The sequence below is a fragment of the Podarcis filfolensis genome (genome assembly GCF_964270895.1).
Source record: "Podarcis filfolensis genome assembly, chromosome: 6".
Classification (NCBI taxonomy): Eukaryota; Metazoa; Chordata; class Lepidosauria; order Squamata; family Lacertidae; genus Podarcis; species Podarcis filfolensis.
In genome coordinates, this window is record NC_139609.1 from 55,010,782 (window position 1) to 55,033,999 (window position 23,218).

A 23,218-nucleotide genomic window follows, 5' to 3' on the forward strand; every position below is an offset into this window, starting at 1 on the left:
TATATAAAGCTAATATTTCATCTCAAGAGTATTCGGTGGCAGAACAAGAAGAGATTGGGTCGAAGGCATGTCTGAGTCATGCAGAGCTCCGCAAGGAGAAGTCATTTGTCCTTCAGCAATGATTCATTTCTTCTTCATTTGAATTTCTGATAGGATTGCTAACTTTTCAACTGGCCTCTGTAGCTGCGCTTTTCTCGGCAGCGTACAGGACAGACCTGAGCCGGTAATAATGTTTATCACCATGCTGTGAAAAGCATCATCTGAAGATCAAACTGATGCAAAAGGCACAAGAGCAGAACAGCTCTTGTTTTGTTTTTATTATGGTCCATTTGCAACCTTAATTTCTAGCCCTGCAAATTCAGGGTGAGTTACAATTAAGGTTGCCAATGCTTTACCTGGTCGGATTCCTGTGCCTTTAACAAGTAGAAGTTCGGCAGGGGAAGCTGTTCCTGCCATGCAGACGTAGCAATGGAAAAGCATGACCTGCTGGATGTTTGCCATGTTGAATCAAAGCAGCACCCATCTTGCTCCAGAGATGGGTCCAAGGTGTGGAACTAGACAATGGGGTGCATCTTTCTAGATGCTGCTGGATAATGCTGGCTTGTATTCCAAGGGAGAAATTCTTGTGCTTCCCCAAAATGCCAGGTTTTAATATGAGACTTCAGAAAATATTGTAGCTGAAGGTCAAGTTGATAGTGCATCAGACAGAAAACAGCTTGAATTCAAACTAGTAACTACAGTAATAAACATTATACTATGAAAATAAACATTCATTTCAGAAATGTAGGACTGGCATAAAGAATAGAGGCACAGCTGTGTTATGGAGGAGGAAGAACACACACAAACTGGAATAAAGCCGCACCAAGAAAAGATGAGGGGTGGGTTGAGGCAGCATGAGGATTATTCTGAGACACACACACACACAGCTGCCTTTCCAATGCTGCCCCAGCTTTGTTGGAGCCATTTATGTGTGAGCGTCTCCTACGCAGCTGGGAGGATTTCCTAAAATGGCGTGGATCTCTCTCAAAGAACTGACAACCCTCCTTCCTGACACAGTGCCAGTTCCATTGGGAAAACCTATATGATTAGGCTCATCCATGTGGCCGGGTCATTTAAGCATTAGCCCAATGATATTGGAGCTGCTATCAGATCAGTCCCTAATATGTGAAAGGCACCACATGCCAAGGAGATACTGGTTGGCCTCTGCAAGGAAGGAAGGAAGGCTTAGTTAGATGTAAGCCCACTTGATTCCCTGTCAGGGGAAAAGGAGGGGAGATATATATGTTGAAGGAAAGGTTAATTGTGAGTAATCAAAAAATATAGAGGTGACACACTTTAGTTAGCAACTGCGTTTGTCATGGTTACAGGAGTGTGATTCACCAGACCTGAACCCACAGGCATAGCAGCAAGTGCAAGCATTCCTGTATGGCACCCTGATAATCTAAATTGAGTCTGGGTTCAGGTCTGGTTTGGGGATTGTATCAGTCTTGGTAGCCCTGATGGATGACCTGTACTGAGGGATGGCTCAGGGGGGTGCCACCCTGTTCGAGGACTCTTACACTATATCTGTGGCCTTTGATACCATTGACCTCTGTTACTAGGAGTGCCATTTATCAGCTCCGTCTGGTGTGCCAGCTACAGCCAAATATGGATTGAGCTAGCCAGGCTACTGGAGTCCAGACTGGATTACGGTGGTGTACTCTATGTGGGGCTGCCCTTGGACTTGACCCAGAAACTCCAGCAGGTGTAGAATACAGCAGCTAAACTGCTGATAGATTCAGGTTCGAGGTTCTTGTATTAATATATAAAACACAAAACAACTTGGGTCCAGGACACCTTAAGGACCACCTGAGCCCTTATATCCCAGCCCAAGCACTGAGATTATCCAAAGAAACACTGTTAGTTGTCTCTCATGTTTCAGAAACCCAGCTGACTTTGTCCCAATCTGTGGAATACTTGGCCAGAAGAAATTTGGCAGGAATCCTTACCGCTAATTTCCAGACGTCTATCGAAGATATTTTTATGCTGACAGCTCTATTCACTTGTGTGTGTGTGTGTGTGTGTGCGCGCGCGCACGCACGCACGCACGCACGCGCTCCCATAGGCCAGTCAGTCACTTATTTATCTATTAATTTATTTATTTGTGGCATTTGTATACTGGTTAATTATTCACAATTCTAAGCAGGGCACACAAAAAACAATCCATAGAAGATGGGACAATATAACAATAAGAAAGCCAAACACTACCTTAAAATGCCTGCTGAAACAAGAAAGTCTCAGTCATGCACCTGAACTTCAGCAAGGAGGCTGCCTATCTGATCTTAGTGGGAAGAGAGTTCTACAGATTTGGGTCCACTACACTAAATTCATGGTTTCTAGTAATTACAAGCCATGCCTCTGAGCCACTGGGGACCACCAAGAGAGACTCCCTAAAAATCTCAGTGATCAAGCTGGTATATAAGGGATCAGGTGATCTTCAAGATATCGTGGACCCATGTTGTTAAGGGCCTTGTAAGCTTTTAAACACTGGAGTGGGGGTAGTCTGTCTCCATCAAGAGTCTAGCTGCAACATTTTGCGCTAGCTAGAGCTGGTATATGAAAGCAGAAAGTATTTGCCATATCTGACAATTGGCATGCAATAGCAAGCAGTGTTTGACAGTATCCAATATGTAGCAGTCAACACTTGGCAACAATGTTATCAGATCTGAGAATGGCATCTGTAGCAGTCTGTGTTTGACAGGCTCTGACACAACCAATATTTGACGGTAGACATGCAGTAGCAATCATTATTGGACAGTATCTGACTATTAGCTTAGAATAAAAAAAGACAGCTGTATTTTAACATTCACGTTGACAATCAAAAAAGGCAAATTCCACATTTTAATTCCAGCTTTAAATTCTGAAATTCAAATGTAAACTGTTGAGGTCAGATTTGCAACATATGAACTTTCATCAGAGTTTCAAATTTTGCAAAAGTCTGAGCACTGACAGAGAAATCCCAAAGCCTGCCTTCTTCACTGTGGAGCTGGCACAGCAAACAAGTATTCTTTCCCACCTGGAACCATCCACCCTGGCTGATGTGGCTGTGGAAGTAAGTGGTGGGGACGACATGCTCCATACAGCCCCACAGCTGCCAGCCAAAGGATTGGACTGACCCCTAAGCTAGGAACCTTGTACACCACATTAGAAGTGACAAACCACTTCAAAGTGGGTTTGCAAGTGATGCTGATGGATGATCTCCACAACTATGGAGAGTTAAAAACTCTGGGTTGAATTTAGTTTTTATGCAGTTGAATTTTGAGGTGCTTCAAGTTGATTCAGACATTCAAAATCTTCTTGATGAAATACAACCTAGCTGGACCTGTGGGTGGCCTTAGTCACACCTGACATTCTTTGTGCAACTATGAGGCTCATGAACATTAAAAGTGAAGCCCAGTATTTATCTGCATGTGTGTGTTATGAAAAATACCAACCTTCCATTCACCACCATCAGATGAGTGGGCTCCAGTTGGGATTTTGCCTTTAAGAAAAGGTTAACTCTCTTTGTGGCTGGTATATTCCTAGCCAGAAATTGCATCAGAAAATGGTGATTGGTGGAACCAATAAGGCAAACTCAGTATTCTCACTTTCACTGTCTCGGCTAGTGAGATAAAATGAGGGAATACAACTTGTGCTCATCGGAGCAGGTGTTTGTGCAGCCCTGGAAAAGCAGAACACCCAGCAGCACTCACCTGTGCAAGCTGGGCAGGGGAGGACTGCTATTGCAGGTGGAAAATCTGTATGAGGGACAATTCAAAGTCATGACAAGGAATAGGTTGCTATCCCTTTGCTCGTGTCTCTTTGTCAAGACAGATCACATTACCACTTTGATCCAGATGTGGTTGATACTCAGCATTTACAAGCATCTGAAGGGATGGCAGCTGCCAGGAGCTGAAATCAGGAGCAGGTCAGCAATAAAACACCTGATTTCAGTGAAATTAACCCTTTATTCAAAGAAACCAAAACAGCTCAGGCCTAGTGATCACAGCAACTTTGGCCAGTAGGTCTTGTTCCAATGAGGCAGTTGCAATGACTGAAGGTCCCTGCCATCCCACTGCTCTCTAAGACTCCTGCCCCAGGTCCTTCCCCAGCAACCTGAGGCTCCTTTGTCTTGTCTTTCTTTGCTCCACCCTCTTCATTCCTCTTCATGTTCTGGACAACCAGGAGGGAGGGGAGCTGATCGCAGCAGGAGGGGGAGATACCCTGCCTTCTTCAGTAGCTTGCGTCATCTTCCTCTTGGCACCCTTGTTCTCCATCCTCCACTTCTGCCTCTGACTCTGGAACACTGCCCTGCCTTAGCACCCTTAGGTCCCCAGCTTCTCTTCTACACCAATCACTAAAAATTCAAACATGAATACTGACATTTATATCCAAAGAACTAGTCTAAACACCATTAGGAAGGACCACAGTGCAGAGGCAGAGCATCTAATTTGCATGCAGGAAGTCCCAGGTTCAGTCTTCAACATTTCCAAGTAGGGCTTGAAAGCTGCTGCCAGTCAGTGGTGACATTACTGTGTTCTTATGGAAGCTACATGCAAACATACCTATAAACATGCATATATGCATGTATGTGTGTAGGCAGAAAGCATATACACACATCTGTACAAATATCCAGCTACACTAAGTGTACAGTTCTATCATATACACAAGTATACAGTCATACTGTCCACATAAGTATATAGGGAGAGAGAGGGGGAGGAAAAGGTTCAGTACATAGAAATAAACACACTTTCAGGCTCGTCTATCCATGCAGTCCACAGATGTACAAAACCAAACCAAGCATGCAGAAGTAAAGCACTCTTTGTCATAGAAATTCATCCTGACTTATCCTCACCCATTTGTTCTAAAATTCAGACACAGGCACACACACAAAACGAAACTGCCTTGACAAAGGCAATGCTTGTCAACTTAAAATCCTGAAGAGCAGAGAGTCCCAAATGGGTTCACCTTATATGAAAAGCACAGCCAGTTCTCAGAGCTGTGGTAGCAAAGAAGAAGCCTAGAATTAACACAGTTCCTATTTATAGCCCTTTGATTAGAAGCTTGTCACCTCAAAGTTTTTATTCCCTTTATCCATTTATAAGGCCATAACACAGTTTGACTAGAACTAAATAGCCTAGTGTCCCACAGATCTCACCAGAACTTAATGTGCCATTCAGATACAGTTAAATTAGTAATAGACAGCAGCCTGTGCACCACAGGGCTGGAGTTGGCTCAGAAAACACTCTTTCCTTCCTCTCTCCCTCTCTATTGCTCTCTTGGTGGCTTATGTGTAGTAGAAAGCCAAGGGGAGAAAGGCAGCTCAGAAATGGTGGAAAGCTCTCATGATAGTCAGCCCCTCATTTCCTGCTGCATGTCCTGAGGAGAGAGACTGGGTGGAACTGGGTTTGTTCGATGCTCACAGTCAGTAGCACCAAAGCAACTGTACAAAAGAGGAGTTGAGTAGCTGTGGGGTTTGTCAATCCAACGTTGAGTGGAGCATGCTGTAGTGAGCATTTCCAGAGCCAGCTCTCCTGAATGAGCAGAGCAGAGGTTGCCTAATCGACCTCACAATGGCTAGTGCTCCCATTTTCTCCCTGTTTGTGAGCCTTGAGAGATGGAGCTGAAGAGCGGAATGTCTTGCTGCCTGTCTTACATAGCCAATGGCAGTGCACTGTGCTCCACAGTGGCCTCTTAAGGGAGAGGCTGGGAGTGCCTGCAGCTCACTGCCAGCGCTGCTTCGCAGCAAGGTAATCCCTTCTAAGCATCCTGTAGCAACAGTCAGCAGAATGCTTTCTCATTCTTGACAAATCCTTGCCAAGTTTTGCTGAGCATGGAATTTTGGGCCATCCAAAGTCTCCAGACAAGTTAAAGCACCTGCCTTCAGGGATAATTCCACTAAATTGGGTGAGCCGAACAACGGTGCCAACTTTATACTCTGTTAAAACCTGCTAGTATTTATAAACGTCTCCTCTCTACTGGAAAGTACCCAGCTTGGTGATGGGGAACAAAAACGGAGGGCTTGAGCTATGTTGTTTGTAATAAAAAAACGCCAGTTCGTTTCAAGTCTCCTTGAAAACTGCAAATGCATTGGGTAAATCTTACCAAGCAGCAACCTAACAATAATAGATTTATTTTAAAGAGAAAAATGGAAATATTTTGAGATACCTGTCTAGCTATCTCTCTATCTATCTATCCAGTGCTTTAAAAAAAAATAAAGTAAAAAAATGTTTAGGGATACTCTCATTTGGATTCAAGAAAATCACCATTTTATCGTTCAAATCAGAAAAAATAAATACAGTAAATGGGCCAAAGTACAAAGATTCACAAAATATTTAGGGGGGGTCCCCCTGCATCCCCCCCTGAAAAAGCACTCTATCTATCATCTATCTATCTATCTATCTATCTATCTATCTATCTATCTATCTTCTATCTATCTATCATCTATCTATGCATAATAGCCAATGGTGTGCACTGTTTGGCCTGCAGAGTTGTGCTCAGTTGTATATATTTATTTGTGGTTTTATTTATAGAAGTATTTCTTTACCACCTTACCATGAAATATCAGAGGGGTGTACAATGTTAAAACATAAAATACACTTTTAAAAATACAGATAATCATAAAATTGTAGCATTGCAGGGGACCCCAAGGGTCATCTAGCTCAACCCCTTGCAATACAGAAATCACTGCTAAAGAACACACACACCCCTTCATTATTATGGTGGCTGGCTAATCAAAATAAAAATTAAATAGTTGCAAAGGCCTGTTGGCATAAAAATGCCTTGGAGAGATGCCTGAAAGTCAAGTGCGAGGATCCCTGCCAAATCTCTGCTGGAAAAGTGTCCCCAGCATGGGAGTGGCAACACTGAATGCCCAACTTGCACCTGTGGCCAGCTGGGCTTCTGTAACACAACTAACAGTGCTCCTTCAAATGATATTGGTGTTTGAGCTGGGATATAAGGGCTTAAGGCATCCTGAGCCCACGTTGCTCAGGGCTTTGTATAGCAGCACAAAACCCAAATGTTCCCATTTTGTATCAGCAGTAGTATGTGAGGGACTGGAGTGGCAACAACGGCACTCCATGGGGCAGGGTGAGGCAGGGTGGGCAAAGAAAGTTTCCTGTCTCAGTGGAATTTTGCTTGTGCAACAAGGTCTAGGGTGGTCTTGCTGTTTGGTTTGGTTTGGACTTGCTCTGCAGTCTTGATCCTGATTTCTCTTTGGTTCTGATTCGTGATTTGCCCTCAGATCCTGATGGCTCTTCAGTTCCAGCTCCCAGGTCCTGACTCACTCCAGATTGTTGCCCATAGCCCAGCACTGAGATAGCCCACCTCAACTTGAGAGTACCCTAAACGAACACTGAATGTATGATAAGGCTGAAAGAGATGGAGCAGGGACTAAGAGGAAACTGTGTCCAGATCCAACAAATAGCTACCCATGTGAATGAGCACAAAGTTGCCTTTTGCCCTCTTCAGCTCAGTCCACCCATTCCCTAGGCACCAGTACCTAGGTCCCAGTGCTTCAGGTGTCAGTGCTGGTAGGTTCCCGGATGAGCCCCTGCCTACAGCTTCAATGAATCACTTCCTTTTAAAATTATGACAGCTGATTTTCTGGTAGTCATAAAACTTGATTATATGTTTTCGCAGAACTCCCAAAACACTATATACAGCAGTTACTTAATGACACATGTTGATGGTAATGTTTTGCTGATACCCAATAGCTGTCTAATCCTGCCCACAATTATTCCTGACCTCCTCATTTCTCTTTCAGAAGTTGATGTATATCATACCATCAGGGGAAAGGAGATGATTAAATCCATCTGCTCTGCCAGCCTTTAATGCTTCTTGCACTCATGCCATCCCCAAGTGCTTTCAATCCATGCTAGCACCACAGTCTCACTCACAAAAACCACTTGTTGGTGGCCATGGATGACAACATATGATCTTCAGTAATATGGTGCAAGGCTCTTCTCGCAATTACAGGTTGTTTTTAAGGTAAAGGTAGAGGGACCCCTGACCATTAGGTCCAGTTGTGGCCGACTCTGGGGTTGTGGCACTCATCTCACTCTATAGGCCGAGGGAGCCGGCGTACAGCTTCCGGGTCATGTGGCCAGCATGACTAAGCCACTTCTGGCAAACCAGAGCAGCGCACGGAAACGCCGTTTACCTTCCCACCAGAGCGGTACCTATTTATCTACTTGCACTTTGATGTGCTTTCAAACTGCTAGGTTGGCAGGAGCAGGGACCGAGCAACGGGAGCTCACCCTGTCACAGGGATTTGAACCGCTGACCTTCTGATCGGCAAGTCCTAGGCTCTGTGGTTTAACCCACAGCACCACCCGCGTCCCTATAGGTTGTCTTTACCTTTGAAGTTACATGGGTGTAACTTCCATCAGCAAGAGAGAGACAGAAGTTGGGTGTAAAGATATGGGGGGGGCACTCTTGAACGAGGTTGCTTATGGTGTTCGGCACTTCAGCAAAGCGTCTCCTCTTAAACCTTGGCCTTGAGCAAACCCAGAGAAGGCAATACTATGGATCTGTCCCTTCCTAGTATCCTCAAATATACATACAAACACAGAGATAAATACATGCCCCCTCCCCTTTTCATCCTTAAACATTCAACTGTAAGCACTGGTTGGTTGCCAGCCTGCTGGTGAACGAATGATTTATACTTCAGAGAATGAATCAATACAATATATGGCCAAAGACATCTTTAATCTTTCAGAAGGATTAGGCTGCAAGGGGACGTCAGCAGCATTGCACAGCCTTTCAATTCAGTTTTCAATTTGGAGAGTGAGAGAAATGGCTTCTCTCTTTCTTCTCTTCCCTTCCTACCATATGTCTCCCTTTTTCTCTTCCTTTCTTTTCCTAAAATTAAAGATGGGTGAAAAATCCAGTTTCATACAGTTGCAGGTGCGGACTTCTGTAATTTATCAGCTGTTTATTTTGCACTACCAAAAGGACATCACTTCCATAAGCCCTATTTTGGTCTCTGTGTGTTCTACTCCACCCTAGGAGAGTGCCAGTTCAGGTTTCTCCCACACCAAAGAGAGAAAGGAGTGCCTCTCCTCTCTCTCACCTCTCCCCAGTGCAACATGTCCACCCACAAAAAAAGAGGGGGGAAGAGAAGAAAAGCATCCCCCCCATGAGTCATGGGTGTCATAGAATCACAGAATTGTAGAGTTAGATGGGACCCCAAGGCTCATCTAGTTCAACCCTCTGCAATGCAGAAATCACAACCATAATATGCCGGCAGATGGCATCCAACCTCTGTTTAAAAACCTCTAATGAAGGTAGTCCATTTCACTGTAGATCAGCTCTTACCACCAAAAAGTTCTTGCTTCGGAATCCCCTTTCTTGTAATTTGAATTCATTAGGTCCTTTGTGGACTTTTGGAGCAGAGGAAACAAGCTTGCTCCATCATCCATGTGACCACTGTTCAGATATTTGAAGATGTCTATCATAGCTACTCTCAGTTTTCTCTTCTCTAGGCTAAGCATGCCCAACTCCCTCAACCATTCTTCATAAGGCTTAGTTTCCAGACCCTTGATCATCTTGGTTGCACATGTTCCAGCTTGTCAATACCCTTCTTAAACTGTGGTGCCCAGAACTGGACACAGTACTCTAGGTGGGTTCTGACCAAAGCAGAATGGAGTGGTACTTTTATTTCCCTCTTACTATCCTTTTGTTGATGCAGCCTAGTTGTTTTTTAATTATTATTTTTCCACTGCTGCTGCATCACACTGTTGACTCGTGTTAAGCTTATGGTCTACTAAGACCCCTAGATCCAATTTAGATATACTGCTGTCAAGCCAGCTGTCCTCTATCCTATATTTGTGAATCTGGTTCTTCCTGCCTAAATATAGAACCTTACATTTGTTCCTATTGAAATTAATTTTGTTAGTTTGGGCCAGTTCTCCAATCATTTTAAGGTCATCTTGAATCCTGATTCTATCTTCTGATAGTTCTGACAGCTGCAGTAGCTGGGTGAGCACATCAGTTCCCCTTCCATCTGGATATATCCTAAACCTAAAGAGGTGTGAGGAGTTCTTTCACATGGCATCATAAAGAACCAGAAGACTCTTTCATAACAGAAAGTTTCTGTAGATGCAGCAGAATTTTCACGCACCTCCTAAAACTGTATGCAATCGTGAAACTATATCTCTGAGCAGCAGAGGATAAAGGGACAGTCATAGGCTAATTTAGGTTGCACACAGTGTCCACCTAGGGCTGCCAAATCGACACCCAGAAATCTTGCCTATACTGTTAAATATTTCAAAGCAGTGAGAGTGGATCCAGCCACTGCACCTCTTGTCACATTTCTCTGCCAGTTTCTGCACTAACCTTCCTTCCCCAGCCTGCTGTGGCAAGCAGGATTCTCTTTTATCTTACACAGTGAGCTAGGAGGGAACATCGAGGGACCAGCAAACATATGGCATGGAAGACTCACTGGCTGTGTTGCCCACTGCAGACATCCACTTTTTGTAGACAAAGATTCTGTACCTGCAAAACAGGCAGAAATCAACACCACCTAAAACTTCCCCTGGCAGGATGGTGGGAGAAGTCTGTTAATTTCTGCCTGCCAAAGTTTCAGTCCATTATCAGGTGGCCATCCTATGTCCCAGCAAATATATGCTTGGGATTCCCACTGAATTATCATCCATGACATTAAGCTGGCATTGCAGAAGCTGCTTGAGATGCCCAGAAGCAAGTCTTATTCATCCCACAATGCAAATCATAGGAATTATGCAGCAAAGACTGAAGTGCCATCTACCGGTGCTGCAAGTAATCACACCTACCAAAAACTCATCTCAGCAGTCTTTTACACTCTCATCATTTTGAATAGCCCACAGTGGCTGGGATAAGAAGAAAGTCCACATGCACAGGATTTTCAAGAGTTCTAGGAAGTCTGGAGAACTGGAGATAATGAATGAGGACCACATTCCTACTAGAAACCATGGCCGTCCATTCCTGCTTAAGAGAGGGACTGCTATGCTCGCAGTTGAGCATTGTATTCTTCTCCATTATGTCCTCCTTATAGCCCTCCTAGTCTTTAGGAATAAGTTGACTCTACTTTCAATCAAAGAATGGTGAGAGTTGAGTCCCTGGCTTTCAGAGCAGTGAGCATTATCATCAACATTAATTCAGAAAGTCCCAAATGTAGCCAGAAGGGAGCTTCCTGTGTCAGGCAAACAGCTATTGGGCACCCCTATACAGAGGTACCTCAGGTTAAGTACTTAATTCGTTCCGGAGGTCCGTACTTAACCTGAAACTTTCTGAACCTGAAGCACCACTTTAGCTAATGGGGCCTCCCGCTGCTGCCGCGCCGCCGGAGCACGATTTCTGTTCTCATCCTGAAGCAAACTTCTTAACCTGAAGCACTATTTCTGGGTTAGCAGAGTCTGTAACCTGAAGCGTACGTAACTCGAAGTACCACTGTATGCGATTTAAAAACAAAGGCTTCCCCAGTAACACTAACTTTTGACTCAGTATAAACATTTTTTTGTGTTTTGGCGTTTTTTTTTAAAAATGAGGTGTGTGTGTGTGTGTGTGTGTGTGTGTGGCAACTAGATGTATAAAAAGAACCCATCTGGCTGTAACTGCTAGGTACTCCCTTGTCTTCCAGCACTTACTGTCCCTGCAATGAATGGAATAGATGGATGTCAGGCTTTATGCTGATTGCATATGGAGAGAAGGTATGGCCCATTCTGCTTCCTGGCTCAGCAAAGTCACACATTCAGAGTAGTGTCACTCATACCTGCCCCTGGCAACTGCCATGGCTCCCTACAAAGGACTGAGTCACACTTTGAGAACGTTTGTTCCACCTTACTTGGGGAAAATGCCTGCACCATTTTGCCTTCTGCAAGCCCTTCTTGTGCAACCCACGCCTTCTTATAGAGGATGTCTGGGCCAAATCCTAGAGTCCTTCCCTGTCTCTCTGCAATGCCCTGAAAACTGCCACGCCTCTGCAAACAGTAGCAATAATGAATTCAGCCCAGGCTGTGCAATTAAAAGGGCTTAGGCAAGATTTATAGCAGGATTATATCTGCAGGGTATTACCAATGTCTAACATTTGGACACTATGTGGTCCTTGAAAATAAGCAATTACAATGAGCTTGATGTGCTGTATAAACACATAAACACAGAGGCTTTGGCTCCAGGTTGGAAAATGTACCTCTACTGGCAAGTCTGGCAGATGGAGAGAGAAGGGCAAGCAACACGTACACCAAGCTGAAAGCAAGCTACCAAGGATTGCTTCCAGCTAAGGAAATTAGCATTTCAGCATCTCTCTCATAAGTTTGTATCACAGGTTGAGTTTCCACTATTTGTATTGTTGGCCCTTGCTCCTGTGATTTTACAGCAGTCTGAAACACAGCAAAGCTTTTTCTGGCAAGTGGAGATGATGGGGGTTACCTTCTCTATTTCTGCTTCTCAGGTTGCTGTTAAAAGCAGAAGAACAGAGATAGAACAAATGTGGTGGCAATCTTACAGGCGCCACATTTGATTTGAACCTTTACTCTGTTTAACAGTTACTATTCTCTCCGTTGAGCTTCTCATTCAATCAAAGGAAAGAAAGAGCTGGGACTTTGCTTCATAGATTATGTTGTGTGCACTAGGATCCCCACTTGGTTGGCTAGGATTGTGAATGAAACAGCCTCACTGTCCAAGGTTGGAAACAGGGTGTGTACAGTAATTTGTAATGGACCATCACTGACACAGTGATGGGTGGAGCTTTATCAATGAGTAGACCTTAGCAGACAGCCCCACACTTTCCATTCTGACACTTTACTACTACTTGCATAACTGTAGCTTAGTCTTGCTGCCTCATGGTATGCTGCACACTAATGCAGTGGTACCTCTGGTTACAAACTTAATTCGATCCGGAGTAACCTGAAAACATTCTTAACCTGAGATACCACTTTAGCTAATGGGGCCTCCCGCTGCTACCCTGCCGCTGCCATGCGATTTCTGTTCTCATCCTGAGGTAAAGTTCTTAACCCGAGGTACTACTTCCGGGTTAGTGAAGTCTGTAACTCGAAGTGTTTGTAACCCGAGGTGTTTGTAACCTGAGGTACCACTGTATAGCAGTAGTAAAAGAAAAATGGCCTCTAGGCTCAGGATGTACAAAACATGCCTCTTAATTTCCACAGGTATTTCTGCCTTTCCACATATTGGCACTCCGAACACTTAGCAACACAAAATATGCAGTCTTCTCACCGGACATGGACAATTCATGCACATTTATTTATTTAACAAAACTTATGTAATGCTTGATTTAAAAAACAAACAAACCTCTAAACAGTTTACAAGAACATAAAACATTAAAATTCTCCATGGCCACATCCCTTCTCTGTGACCTCCTTATGGCAATCACTTTTTCTGCTGCTACAGTTAAAACATTTAAAGGCAACATGTTCTCCTAACTGGATTGTAGCATGAAATCCAGCACACACTCAGTTTCTTAATGATTCTTTGAAAGCTGGTCATCACCATCACATCTGCCTCATTGACAGCATTGTTTGCACTTCATGAAGAATGAACCTCCTGAAGAACATTTTCAGCAACATCAACCAATAGCAATAACTTTCTTGTCTCCTTCAGAGATTATCACTTTCTAAACAATGTAGCCAATGGGGACCCATTATTCACTCAACTGTTACCTTCAACACAACGGATATATAGATGTGCTACAGTGAAGATTTGTAACAATCTTTTCTGGCTTCCAAGACTCACATATAAGTTAAAAGATAAATCCATCAACACTCAAGATACCCTATTATCCATGGTTTTTTTTAGCACTGTAGCCCATATCTCATTCCACAGCAATAGGAGCAGCTATCCTTTCCCCATGGTTCAGTATATTATCTCTATCCCATACATCATCTCTTTATAGGAACAGCAGTTTACCTACCATTCTCTCTGGATTTCTGGATGAAGGCCTCCACTCCACTCTCACCATAGCTGCCTTCAGAGGCTAAGGTCGAAACATAATTCCACTTGAATGCTTTGACAATATCCACCATGGCCTGGGCTTGGTAGGTGTCTGAGGGGACGACACGGGAAAAGAAGTCATATCTGCTGTTGTCACTCAGGTCAGGGGCGGTGGAAGCATAGCTTATCTGAGGAATCTGTGAGGGTGGGGAGATAGAAAGAGAGAGAGATCTCACAATGTCAAACTGGATAATCCATTCTAGAAATCCATAAACCCCATACTAGTATTTGAGCATCAGGTCTCTAATGGACTGTCCCATGGGAAGAACACTTGTTGTTCTTTGAAAGCAAAGACTCAGAGATTAATAACTGGGCTAGGGACAAGCAGTCCCCAGTATCTTACTGGATTCAGGTTAAGTCATGTCACAACTTTTGGAAAGAACATAGGATGTGGTCCTTCTAACTCAGTATTGTTGACACTGAATGGCAGTGGCTCTCCAGGCTTCCAGGCTAGGTCCTTCCCAGCCTTACTTGAAGCTGTCAGTGATTGAATATGGGAACTTCTGCATCCAAAGCATGTTGTGTGCCTCTAAGCTGCAGTCCTTCCCATGGGATGAGCACCACAAATTAGAAAGTGTCTGAATCATTATTGGGAACCACCAAAGAGCCAATGCAGAACACTTTTCTAGACATCCATACACAAGGGCAGAGCATAACTAGAAATGTTGAAACATTTTTATAGCAACCAATCACCCAGTGGAGAGGGAAACCATTGTTCTATTTTAAAATGGGATGGCCTATTTTGCCAGGCGATCAACGGTCATCAAAACTATTTGAATACTTCTAGTTGCATGGTCACTTCTCCCCTATAGCTATCTAAGTCTGTGTGGCCACAGTGGCCTCATTCAGACACTGTTTTAACTATGTTGATGTAGTATGTGAAGATGGCATGCGTCATTATGCTACTCCCACCCTCAGCATCTCCCATTGCTACACTCTCTCTCCTCCCAACTTTTGCATTTCAACCAGCAAGATCATATATTTGGATGAAGAATCTTCTTGCAATCAGAAGCCCTGATTGTGTTGGATTCCAATGCATGGGGAGTCCTAGAAGTTCATTCAGCCCAAAGCATGAATGATTTCCATTCTGGCCTCAATATAGGAAAAGTGGAATACAGAAAACAGTGATGTTGGAGGTAGGGGCAAACCTGTGCCCCCTCCACATTTTATTTCAAGATAGCTAAAAGAAAACCTAAATGTAGCTAGTGTATTGTGCTGCTTGTAATTCATACTTGGTTTATAGATGAAATAATAACTAGGGGCATGCACAGGACCCAAGATTCACATTTGATCTATATTTATGCTTTTTAAAAAAATCAGATCTGTTTCTGAGTCACTCTGGGTTCCCTCTGCTTCAGTCTGTGCTCCAGGTTCTGAGCTATTTTGGATAAAACCAAGCTCTGTGTTTCCCATTTGCTATAATAAGGAACCTAAAAACAGCTGCTGTATAACCCTCCGGCTTTTGGTCAAAGGGGTGAGATTTACAGGCACAAGAGCCCCTCCAGAGTGGATGGAATCTGCCAAATTGCAGACAGATTGGTGCAGGGACTAATTGTGGGTGAAGTAATTCATAATCAATATTAAGCAAACTAAAACTCCCAAGTCCATCAGCTTCTTATTTTTGAAAAAAGGGAGCAGGCAGTTCTCTTCCATTTTTTCTTACCCTCAAAGAGGCAGCCTAGTAGTGTGCAATCTGGCTTGTACATTTTTTAAAAGCTTTGCAGCCTCACACTAGCCTCTTGGTACTTGCTTGTGTCCTCTGAATCCTTAAGAGCAGACTAAGGTTTGCAAGAATATACCAACAAGCACCAGTTGGAGACAGAGGACCAGGTAGTCGTTTCATCCCACTGCACCTTTGAGACTTCTCATATTTATACAACGCCTGCAGGGACTAGGAAGCTCTCCCCAGTGCCAACCAGCCAGCATTCATTCTATGACAAACTGTGGGGAATGAGTGTCTTCTCTGCCACTTCTCCATCCTTAAGCCTCAGAATGTTGCAAAGGGAGGTTGAAATGGGAACTCCAGATCAGAGAGAAGAAAGGAAATGTGCTCACATTGACATAACAGAACAGCCTTCTAATGGAGATAGAGCTCAGCTCCTCAGCCCATAGATCTTAGTCTAGAGCCCCAATCAGTTTCCACTGGCTGTTTATTGGATTCTTAGCACTACCAGCAATAAGATGTATGTAGCATGACAATGGGTAAAGAGAGGGTGAAGAATCAGGCTTTGGAGTAGTGTCCATCTGGCTCCAAATTTCTTCTGAATCATCCCAAGAGGTTTCTTGTTCATTGCTAGAAGGTGACGGCTGTGATTAACAGCAGCAAAGCCAACGTTAAAAGGATATTCTTTCTCCTTCATTCCTCCCCAAAGAACACATTTGATCTGATCACAGAAGAGGAGCCTGGGAAGCACTAGAAAATAATAATGCCGTCACTATTCTGCATTTTCTCCCATGAAATTTGGCACCACTACAGACGATGGCAGATGAAAGGAAGGCTGGAGCATCCCCCAAGAAGGAAGAAAAGAAGACAGACAAAAAGCCTCGGTCTCTCATCTCTAAAGGATACACGTTGGAAGACGGGAAAGGGTCCAGATGGATTCCAGGCCCAGGAGCAGCTACTGAAGGGAGATCTGAAGAGCTCCTAAGACCCAGGTTTCAGATTGCCAAAACCTCAGACAGAAGAGCTGCTACTTTAACTCCTGCCCGCCCCCCTCCTTTCATGGTTTATCTTTGCTTAATTGGTGCAGCTGTCACCGCCCACCAACTTCGTCTCCTCCCACGCTTTGAGCCTAATTATGACAGGCTTCAAAAGGGCAGTCGGGAACTCAAGGGATAAGGATAGAGAAGAGAAAGATGTTTTTATAAAACATGGCAGCTGAAGCTATCAACAAGTCACTTTGGCAGCAACAGTCCTTGTTGAAGGGAGAGAGAACAGCAAGCAACTTCTCCCCACCTCTACCAGAACATTCCTGCTCACTTTTTGGCACACTTTTTGTGTGCACACATGAAACCCCATGTGTGCACATATATACTACCCAATCAACACCGACAGCTGGGAAACACTGGCCTGCAAGTGCTCCAATTGGAGAATAGCCTTTACCAAAGGTGTCATGGGTTTTGAAGACGCTCGAACTCAGGACGAAAGGGAGAAATGCACTAAGAGGAAGACACGCTTAGCAAACCGTCACCACGATCAACTCTCACCTGGAAACATGTAGCCCCACTGTGGAAGGATGTGTGGATCCAGAATTGGCCTCCACAGTCACTTATGGACTCACTGTTAAAACCGTGTTTATGGAAGAAAATCTTACTTGGCTACGGGTGATCGCCAAAGACTACCCAATCAGCTCTGGTACCCCTCCAGATGTTCTGAATTACAACTCCCACCATCCCTTATCAGTGGTCATGCTGGCTGGGGCTGATGGGAGTTGACATGTAATAGTATTTTTTACCTGACAGCATTTGATAGATGCAATTAGTAATTGCAATTAGTATTTGAGAGTTGACAGGTTATGAGACTTGACGGTTAAAGTCTTCCAAAATAATTGAGAGATAGCGACAACTCAAAGCCACTTACATTTTCAACTTTGAGAAAAATTCACAGGCAATATTTGGTGCTTTTTTCAAATATTTGGTAAATTTCAAACATTTGTATTAGTTATGCTAAAAATGGATGAAACTATTATGAAATGGATAAGATTAATTTGATTTCCCATTTAATGGTGATGCAGAGAATTAACTAATAATTTCTGATTGTTTGAAAATAATCTATGGCTCAAACTGGTGCTATTCAGATTTTTGGAACTACAATAATCAAATACTGTCTAATATTAAATCCAACTTCATGCCACCCATCAAACGTGATATACCAGTGATTCCATGCTCTACTAAATACCATTGCATGTCAACCATCAAATATTGAAAAATATCAGGTATCAAACATTAAGTTCAAATACCATTGTTTGTCAAATGTAGATAACAAATATTAAGGAAATTCAAGGGATTATTTGAGTGGAAAAGAGTTAAAGAACTTTGGCTATCAAAATTCACAGAGGACTATGTTGAGGTGAATGTTTAGAAGCAAATTCATTTATTCTAACTCCTGGAGACCACACCACCCATTAGTTAAGGTGCATAATAAATATATATCCAGTGCTTCTTTTTAACAAGAGTCCAATAACTCTACAATACATTATTATTGACAATATTTAGATTTATAACTCAAAGGTTCAGAGCAAGTAATCTCTTTTCTTATTAACCTACTGAAATAGATTGCTACTGTTTCCATTTTACTGATGTGGAACTGAAGTTGAGATTTAAGCAACCCACCCAAGGCCACAAAAAGCAGAGATGAAATATGAACCTAAGTTCACTGGAGAAGATGAAGGGAGTGCCCTCACAAATAGAACATAAGAACAGTCTTCTCAATGAGGCTTATGGCCCATTTAGTCCTGCATCCTGTTCTCACAGTAGCCAACCAGATGCCTGTGGGAAACCAGCGAGAAGAACATGTGCACAAGAGCACTCTCCCCTCCCATAGTTTCCAGCAACTGGCATTTGGAAGCATTGCCAACTGTGAAGGTAAAGCACAGCCACCATAGCTAGTAGCCATTGATAACCCTCTGCTCTATGAATTTGTCCAATCCTCTTTGCTCGCCTTTTCTCTAAGCTAGAAAGTCCCAAATGCTGCAACCTCCTTCTAGGGAGAGTCACTCCAGCAGCTTCAAAGTTCATTTGTTTCCAGAAAAGATGGAAGAGCAAAAAGGATTAAGCCAACCTGGCTTAACCTAGGAATGGCAGGAATGAAAACAGCATCAGTTTCAGATCACCTCTATTCATTACTCAGAAAAGCAATTGTTTCTTCCAATGGGGAACAGTCACAAGGCAGGGGAAAGAGCAGCAAGACTAGGAACAGGATTCATCAATATCAACAGTGGACAACATCCCTCTCAAGCCCGGCCAGCAGTGCTAAGGCTGAGCGAGGAAGATCTAAAGCTCCTCCAGATGACTTGTTCCTACAGCATTCATTTTGATTTGCTTCTACAAAGCTTGCACGGTGGCTAGCCTATGTCCAGTCTTTACTGAGCATTCATTCTGATTTGTTTACAGAGTGGTTATATGACAACGAGCATTCATCTTGATTTGCTTGCAGGGTGTTTAGACATCTTCCCATTAGTCAATCATTCATCCCACACTTTTCAATGCATTTCCCTGTTGCTTCTTCGAACCGTATAAAGTCCTGTTGGTTTTAAGTGTGTTTGTTGTATTAGTCCAACAAACCAACTAGTGCAAACCTAAAGTTCTGGTATGCGTTTGAATCCCTCCCGCAAAACAATGACAGTCTGAAGGCAAACCTAGTCCAAACCTTGCTGCAGGTCAGCTTTAATACACCATCTCCCATCAGGCAAGGAGCTGTCTTAGAGGGAAGGGATGTGGAGAGGCAGTTCCACCCCTTTCTGGGTGTTGGTTTTAAAACTCCTAACCAATGAAGCAATAAATAAGCCTCTTAACTTAATCAGTGCTGTGCTGTCCCCCACTGAATGGTACATTAGAATGATTTAGCACCAGAGGATCTTACGCGCTGCCAAGCACTTATATAGCACTTTACATCTTCAGAACGCTCTACGGGCATTAATTAATTTTGGAGATGGAGAAGGCATATTAAATCATCACTGCCTCTCCCTCTCCCCACTCTGCCCAAGTTTCCACGCAGATGAAGAAAGTTATTCAAGCAGCAACAAAACTCTGCCATCTTCATTCTCACATTTCTACAGTGGATTTCTCCCCAGAGTTGGTTGCAAGACTGATGCATTCAGGGAACACTACAAGTCCTCCAGCCTCCTCTGAAGCAGAAGATGACAGCTGATAACCAGAGTGCAACAGTGAGACATGGTCACTGAGGGAAATAGCTGGTGGAGAGCAACAGAACCCAACGGGGACATTAAAAAAAGTCATTTTACAGACAGAAGATCTTGTTATTGGAATGAGCAATTTGGTTATGGTTTGCAACCTCCCTCCTCATTTAGAAGAAATGGTTATGGCTGCATTTGGAGCCACAAGAGAGGGCTATTGCCTTCATGCCATTCTTTTGGGTATGCCAGAGACATCTGGTTGGCCACTGCAGGTAACAGAATGCATGAACCTTTACTCTGATCCAGAAAGGCTCTGCTTATAACCGACAGCAGCATATGTTGGTGAGCAAAGTCATTCTCCTGACATTGATGCTACTGCTGCTTCATTGGATGGTACTGGAGTGAGGCAAGGCTCACTGATGCAACAATACAGCACTGACCTCCCCACTGCTGTTGCACTGCCACACCACAGCCCCATCTAAATAAGCAGCTATGATGCTCTGTAGCTCACCCACCCCTACCCCCCATAAATGCTTATGGCCACAATCTGGGACGGCATCTTAGCCAAAAGATGGTAAATCTGGCCTGCAATAGTCTCTCACTTGTTTTATTTCATAGACATGGGATAATGGAACAAGAGCAACTTGAGATAAGTTGTCCATTTCTCGCTTTTTTTCTTAAGGGCCAAGCTACTTGTGACACTTAGGGCTTATCTACACATGCTCTTTCTAGGCCCTGTCCATATTTTAAGGTTCTATGCCCAAGTACCTGTTGAGGCATGTGCAAATTACCAATGGAACAGAAAAACACTAGATGGTTCTAGGTAGGGTAAGTCGCTTTACTGACAGTACAGTGCAGTTCTACAGTTTATACAGTTGTAATACACAGTCCTCTCAGCAGTGCACAGTCTCCTTGCAGCATTCCAACACAGACAAGGCTCTGATCAAGGGCAGCAGCCAAGAGCAAACATAAACCCTTATACATTAAGCCCCTCCCCTCCAAGCTTTCCTGGCAAAAATCTGCTCTTTAAAGCTTAATCAGAGCAAACAGCAATCCTCAGAAAACCCAAATTGATGTTTGCTCCAATTGAGTGCTAAACAGCAGGTTTTCGCAGGGCAAGATCCAGGGCAAAAAGCAAAACAAAATGCTCAGACACAGAGCTTTTAAAGTGCGGACTTGAAAGAGTGGGGCAAAACCCAAAGTCTTGTGTAGGAGTCCACACACACACACACACACACACACACACACACACACTATGTTTTTCATTTGTTGGGTTGGGCAAGCGCTGCTGTTATTGTTTGCTTTTTGTTTTTAGAGGTTGCAGGCTCAAATATAAGACTGGCTTGCAGACTAGAGTGGCTTCTTAATCTTTTTTCCCCAGGCTGTTTTCTGCTGAAATCCTTCCCCTGAGGAATAACGTAGGCATCCACGTCTTTATATATTGCAGGGAGAAAGGCAGCTAGGGGGCAGATGATGGTGTGCCCCTCCCACACATGCTCACACACCGCTTTCACAGTCCGCTTTGCAGCCTCCATTTGGCAAAACAAAATGAGGAAAAAAACACCAAACGAAAAACCCAGAACATCGAGGAGAAATGCCACATGAATCAGTCAGAAGCAAAGGAAATGAGATGCAGAGTTATAACTCCCTGGCTCCTTTTGTCCCCACATGCTAACTGCAGAGTTCATGGTCATTGAGCAACCTGCAACTCTCCAAGGGATGATGAAGTAACACTACAATGATGGGCTTTTTTTGGAGAGAGGCTGACCATGCAAAAGAAACATCAGGCACCCTGACAGAGCTTTGCAACCTGTGCTAAAGAAGCAGCCCATGGAAAAGGGGGGGGATATAAAAGAAAGCAGGAGGTCAGCACCGCTGGAGAGTAGATTCGCTGAACTGAAGTGCTATGTTGGGCTGGGTAAGCTACTGTGCCTCACAACTGTGCTGTCAGCCTCAAGATAATTATACACTCCCTTAATTATGGTGATTTACATAAAGCACTCGGCTGCTGCTTAAAATATTATCGTAACCTGCTTCAGTGTGATCATATCCAACATATTCCAGCCCCAGCATTTTGAAAACAGGAAGCAAAAAAGGCACCTTCCAGATTAGACAATTGCTGTCAGGTGCAGAGACTAAGGTAGAAAGGAAGTCTCTATTAGTAATGGTAGTGGTGTTTGCCTCCCCTAAATCTCATCGCCACCGCCAGCTCAGAGAAAAACATGTTGGTTCCATCCTTGTACAAAGCCCTACAGCAGCCTCAAGCCAAAGCCCACCACTTGTCTCTCAGGAGAATTAAGGGCAGAGATCAGACTTAGTACTTGCTTGTATTTATGAAGTTGTCCTTGATTACCTGGGTAGGTGAATAAGAGTGGCTTGTTGGCTGAGACACAAGGAGCAACGAAAACAAAGACTTGACGCATTTGCAGAGCCATTAGAGAGGAATAGCAGACACAGACTACAGCTTGGGAGAATGGCTGAGCCAAGGGCCTTACAACCCTTGTGGAAGAGGGGCATGGGAAACCAAGTTTTACTGTGTAATATTGAATCAATCACTGTCTCTCCACCTAATCTCAGAGGGTTCGCCACTGAAAACTTTGTGCAGTGAAAGGCACCCTAGACATGATTACATTTAAAAGCTCAGTGAAGTCAGTGCCTTGTACTCTTTCCACAACCATGAAGAGGATCCAGAGAGATGTCCCTTGTGAGGATCCCCAGTTAGAAAACCCCTGAAATGAAGCCCCATGACAGAATTTCATCCCCTACCACAACTGCTTTCCTGCAGAAGACAGTCCTTGCTTTCCCCCGTCTCAGTCAAGTTTATCTTTCATCTCTCCTCTCTCCAATTGAACATTTTCTATATATTTTCCCATTGCTGCGTAACTCCCCTTTCTTATTTATTTCCTTCTTTCACTCAGACTCCCCTCTCTCTCCCTCCCTTAAATGTGATGCCAGCTTTGTAAGTGCACAACTGCACCTGAATGCTAAGAGAATCTTGTAAAGTGGTATCTTCTCTTTTAACTACCTGCAGAGAAGGAGAGGGAGAGGAAGGGGAGGAGAGGGAAGGGGGAGAAACGAGAGGGAGAGAACCTTTGTCAAGGCACAAATAGGATTATTATATGTGACAATCTGCTTTCTGCTCCATTGCAAGGGACTGTGATCTGCTTATTAGGTATTTGTGACCAAGACTATTTATGTGATGCTTGATTAAAATTCTGCTCGGTGAGTAAAACTCTAGCATCCTAACAATTCTTGCTGGGGAGGTGGTACCTTGTTTTCTCCGCTCTTTCTTCCCCATTCTCTTCTTACAGGGTTATATCAGTTAAAATATTATAGGCACTAAAAGGGAGGGGCGT

At 43.7% G+C, this 23,218-nt stretch overlaps 1 protein-coding gene across 2 annotated transcripts in view; it reads right to left on the reverse strand.

Annotated features, from left to right (window-relative positions):
- Positions 1 to 23,218, reverse strand: part of GRM4 (glutamate metabotropic receptor 4) — a 307,680-nt gene that overhangs the window by 151,978 nt on the left and 132,484 nt on the right. For both annotated transcript variants that reach the window (XM_083617972.1, XM_083617973.1), the window contains exon 3: positions 13,928 to 14,144. In XM_083617972.1, the coding sequence (XP_083474098.1) occupies positions 13,928 to 14,144 (217 nt within the window). The remainder of the gene's footprint in view (positions 1 to 13,927; positions 14,145 to 23,218) is intronic.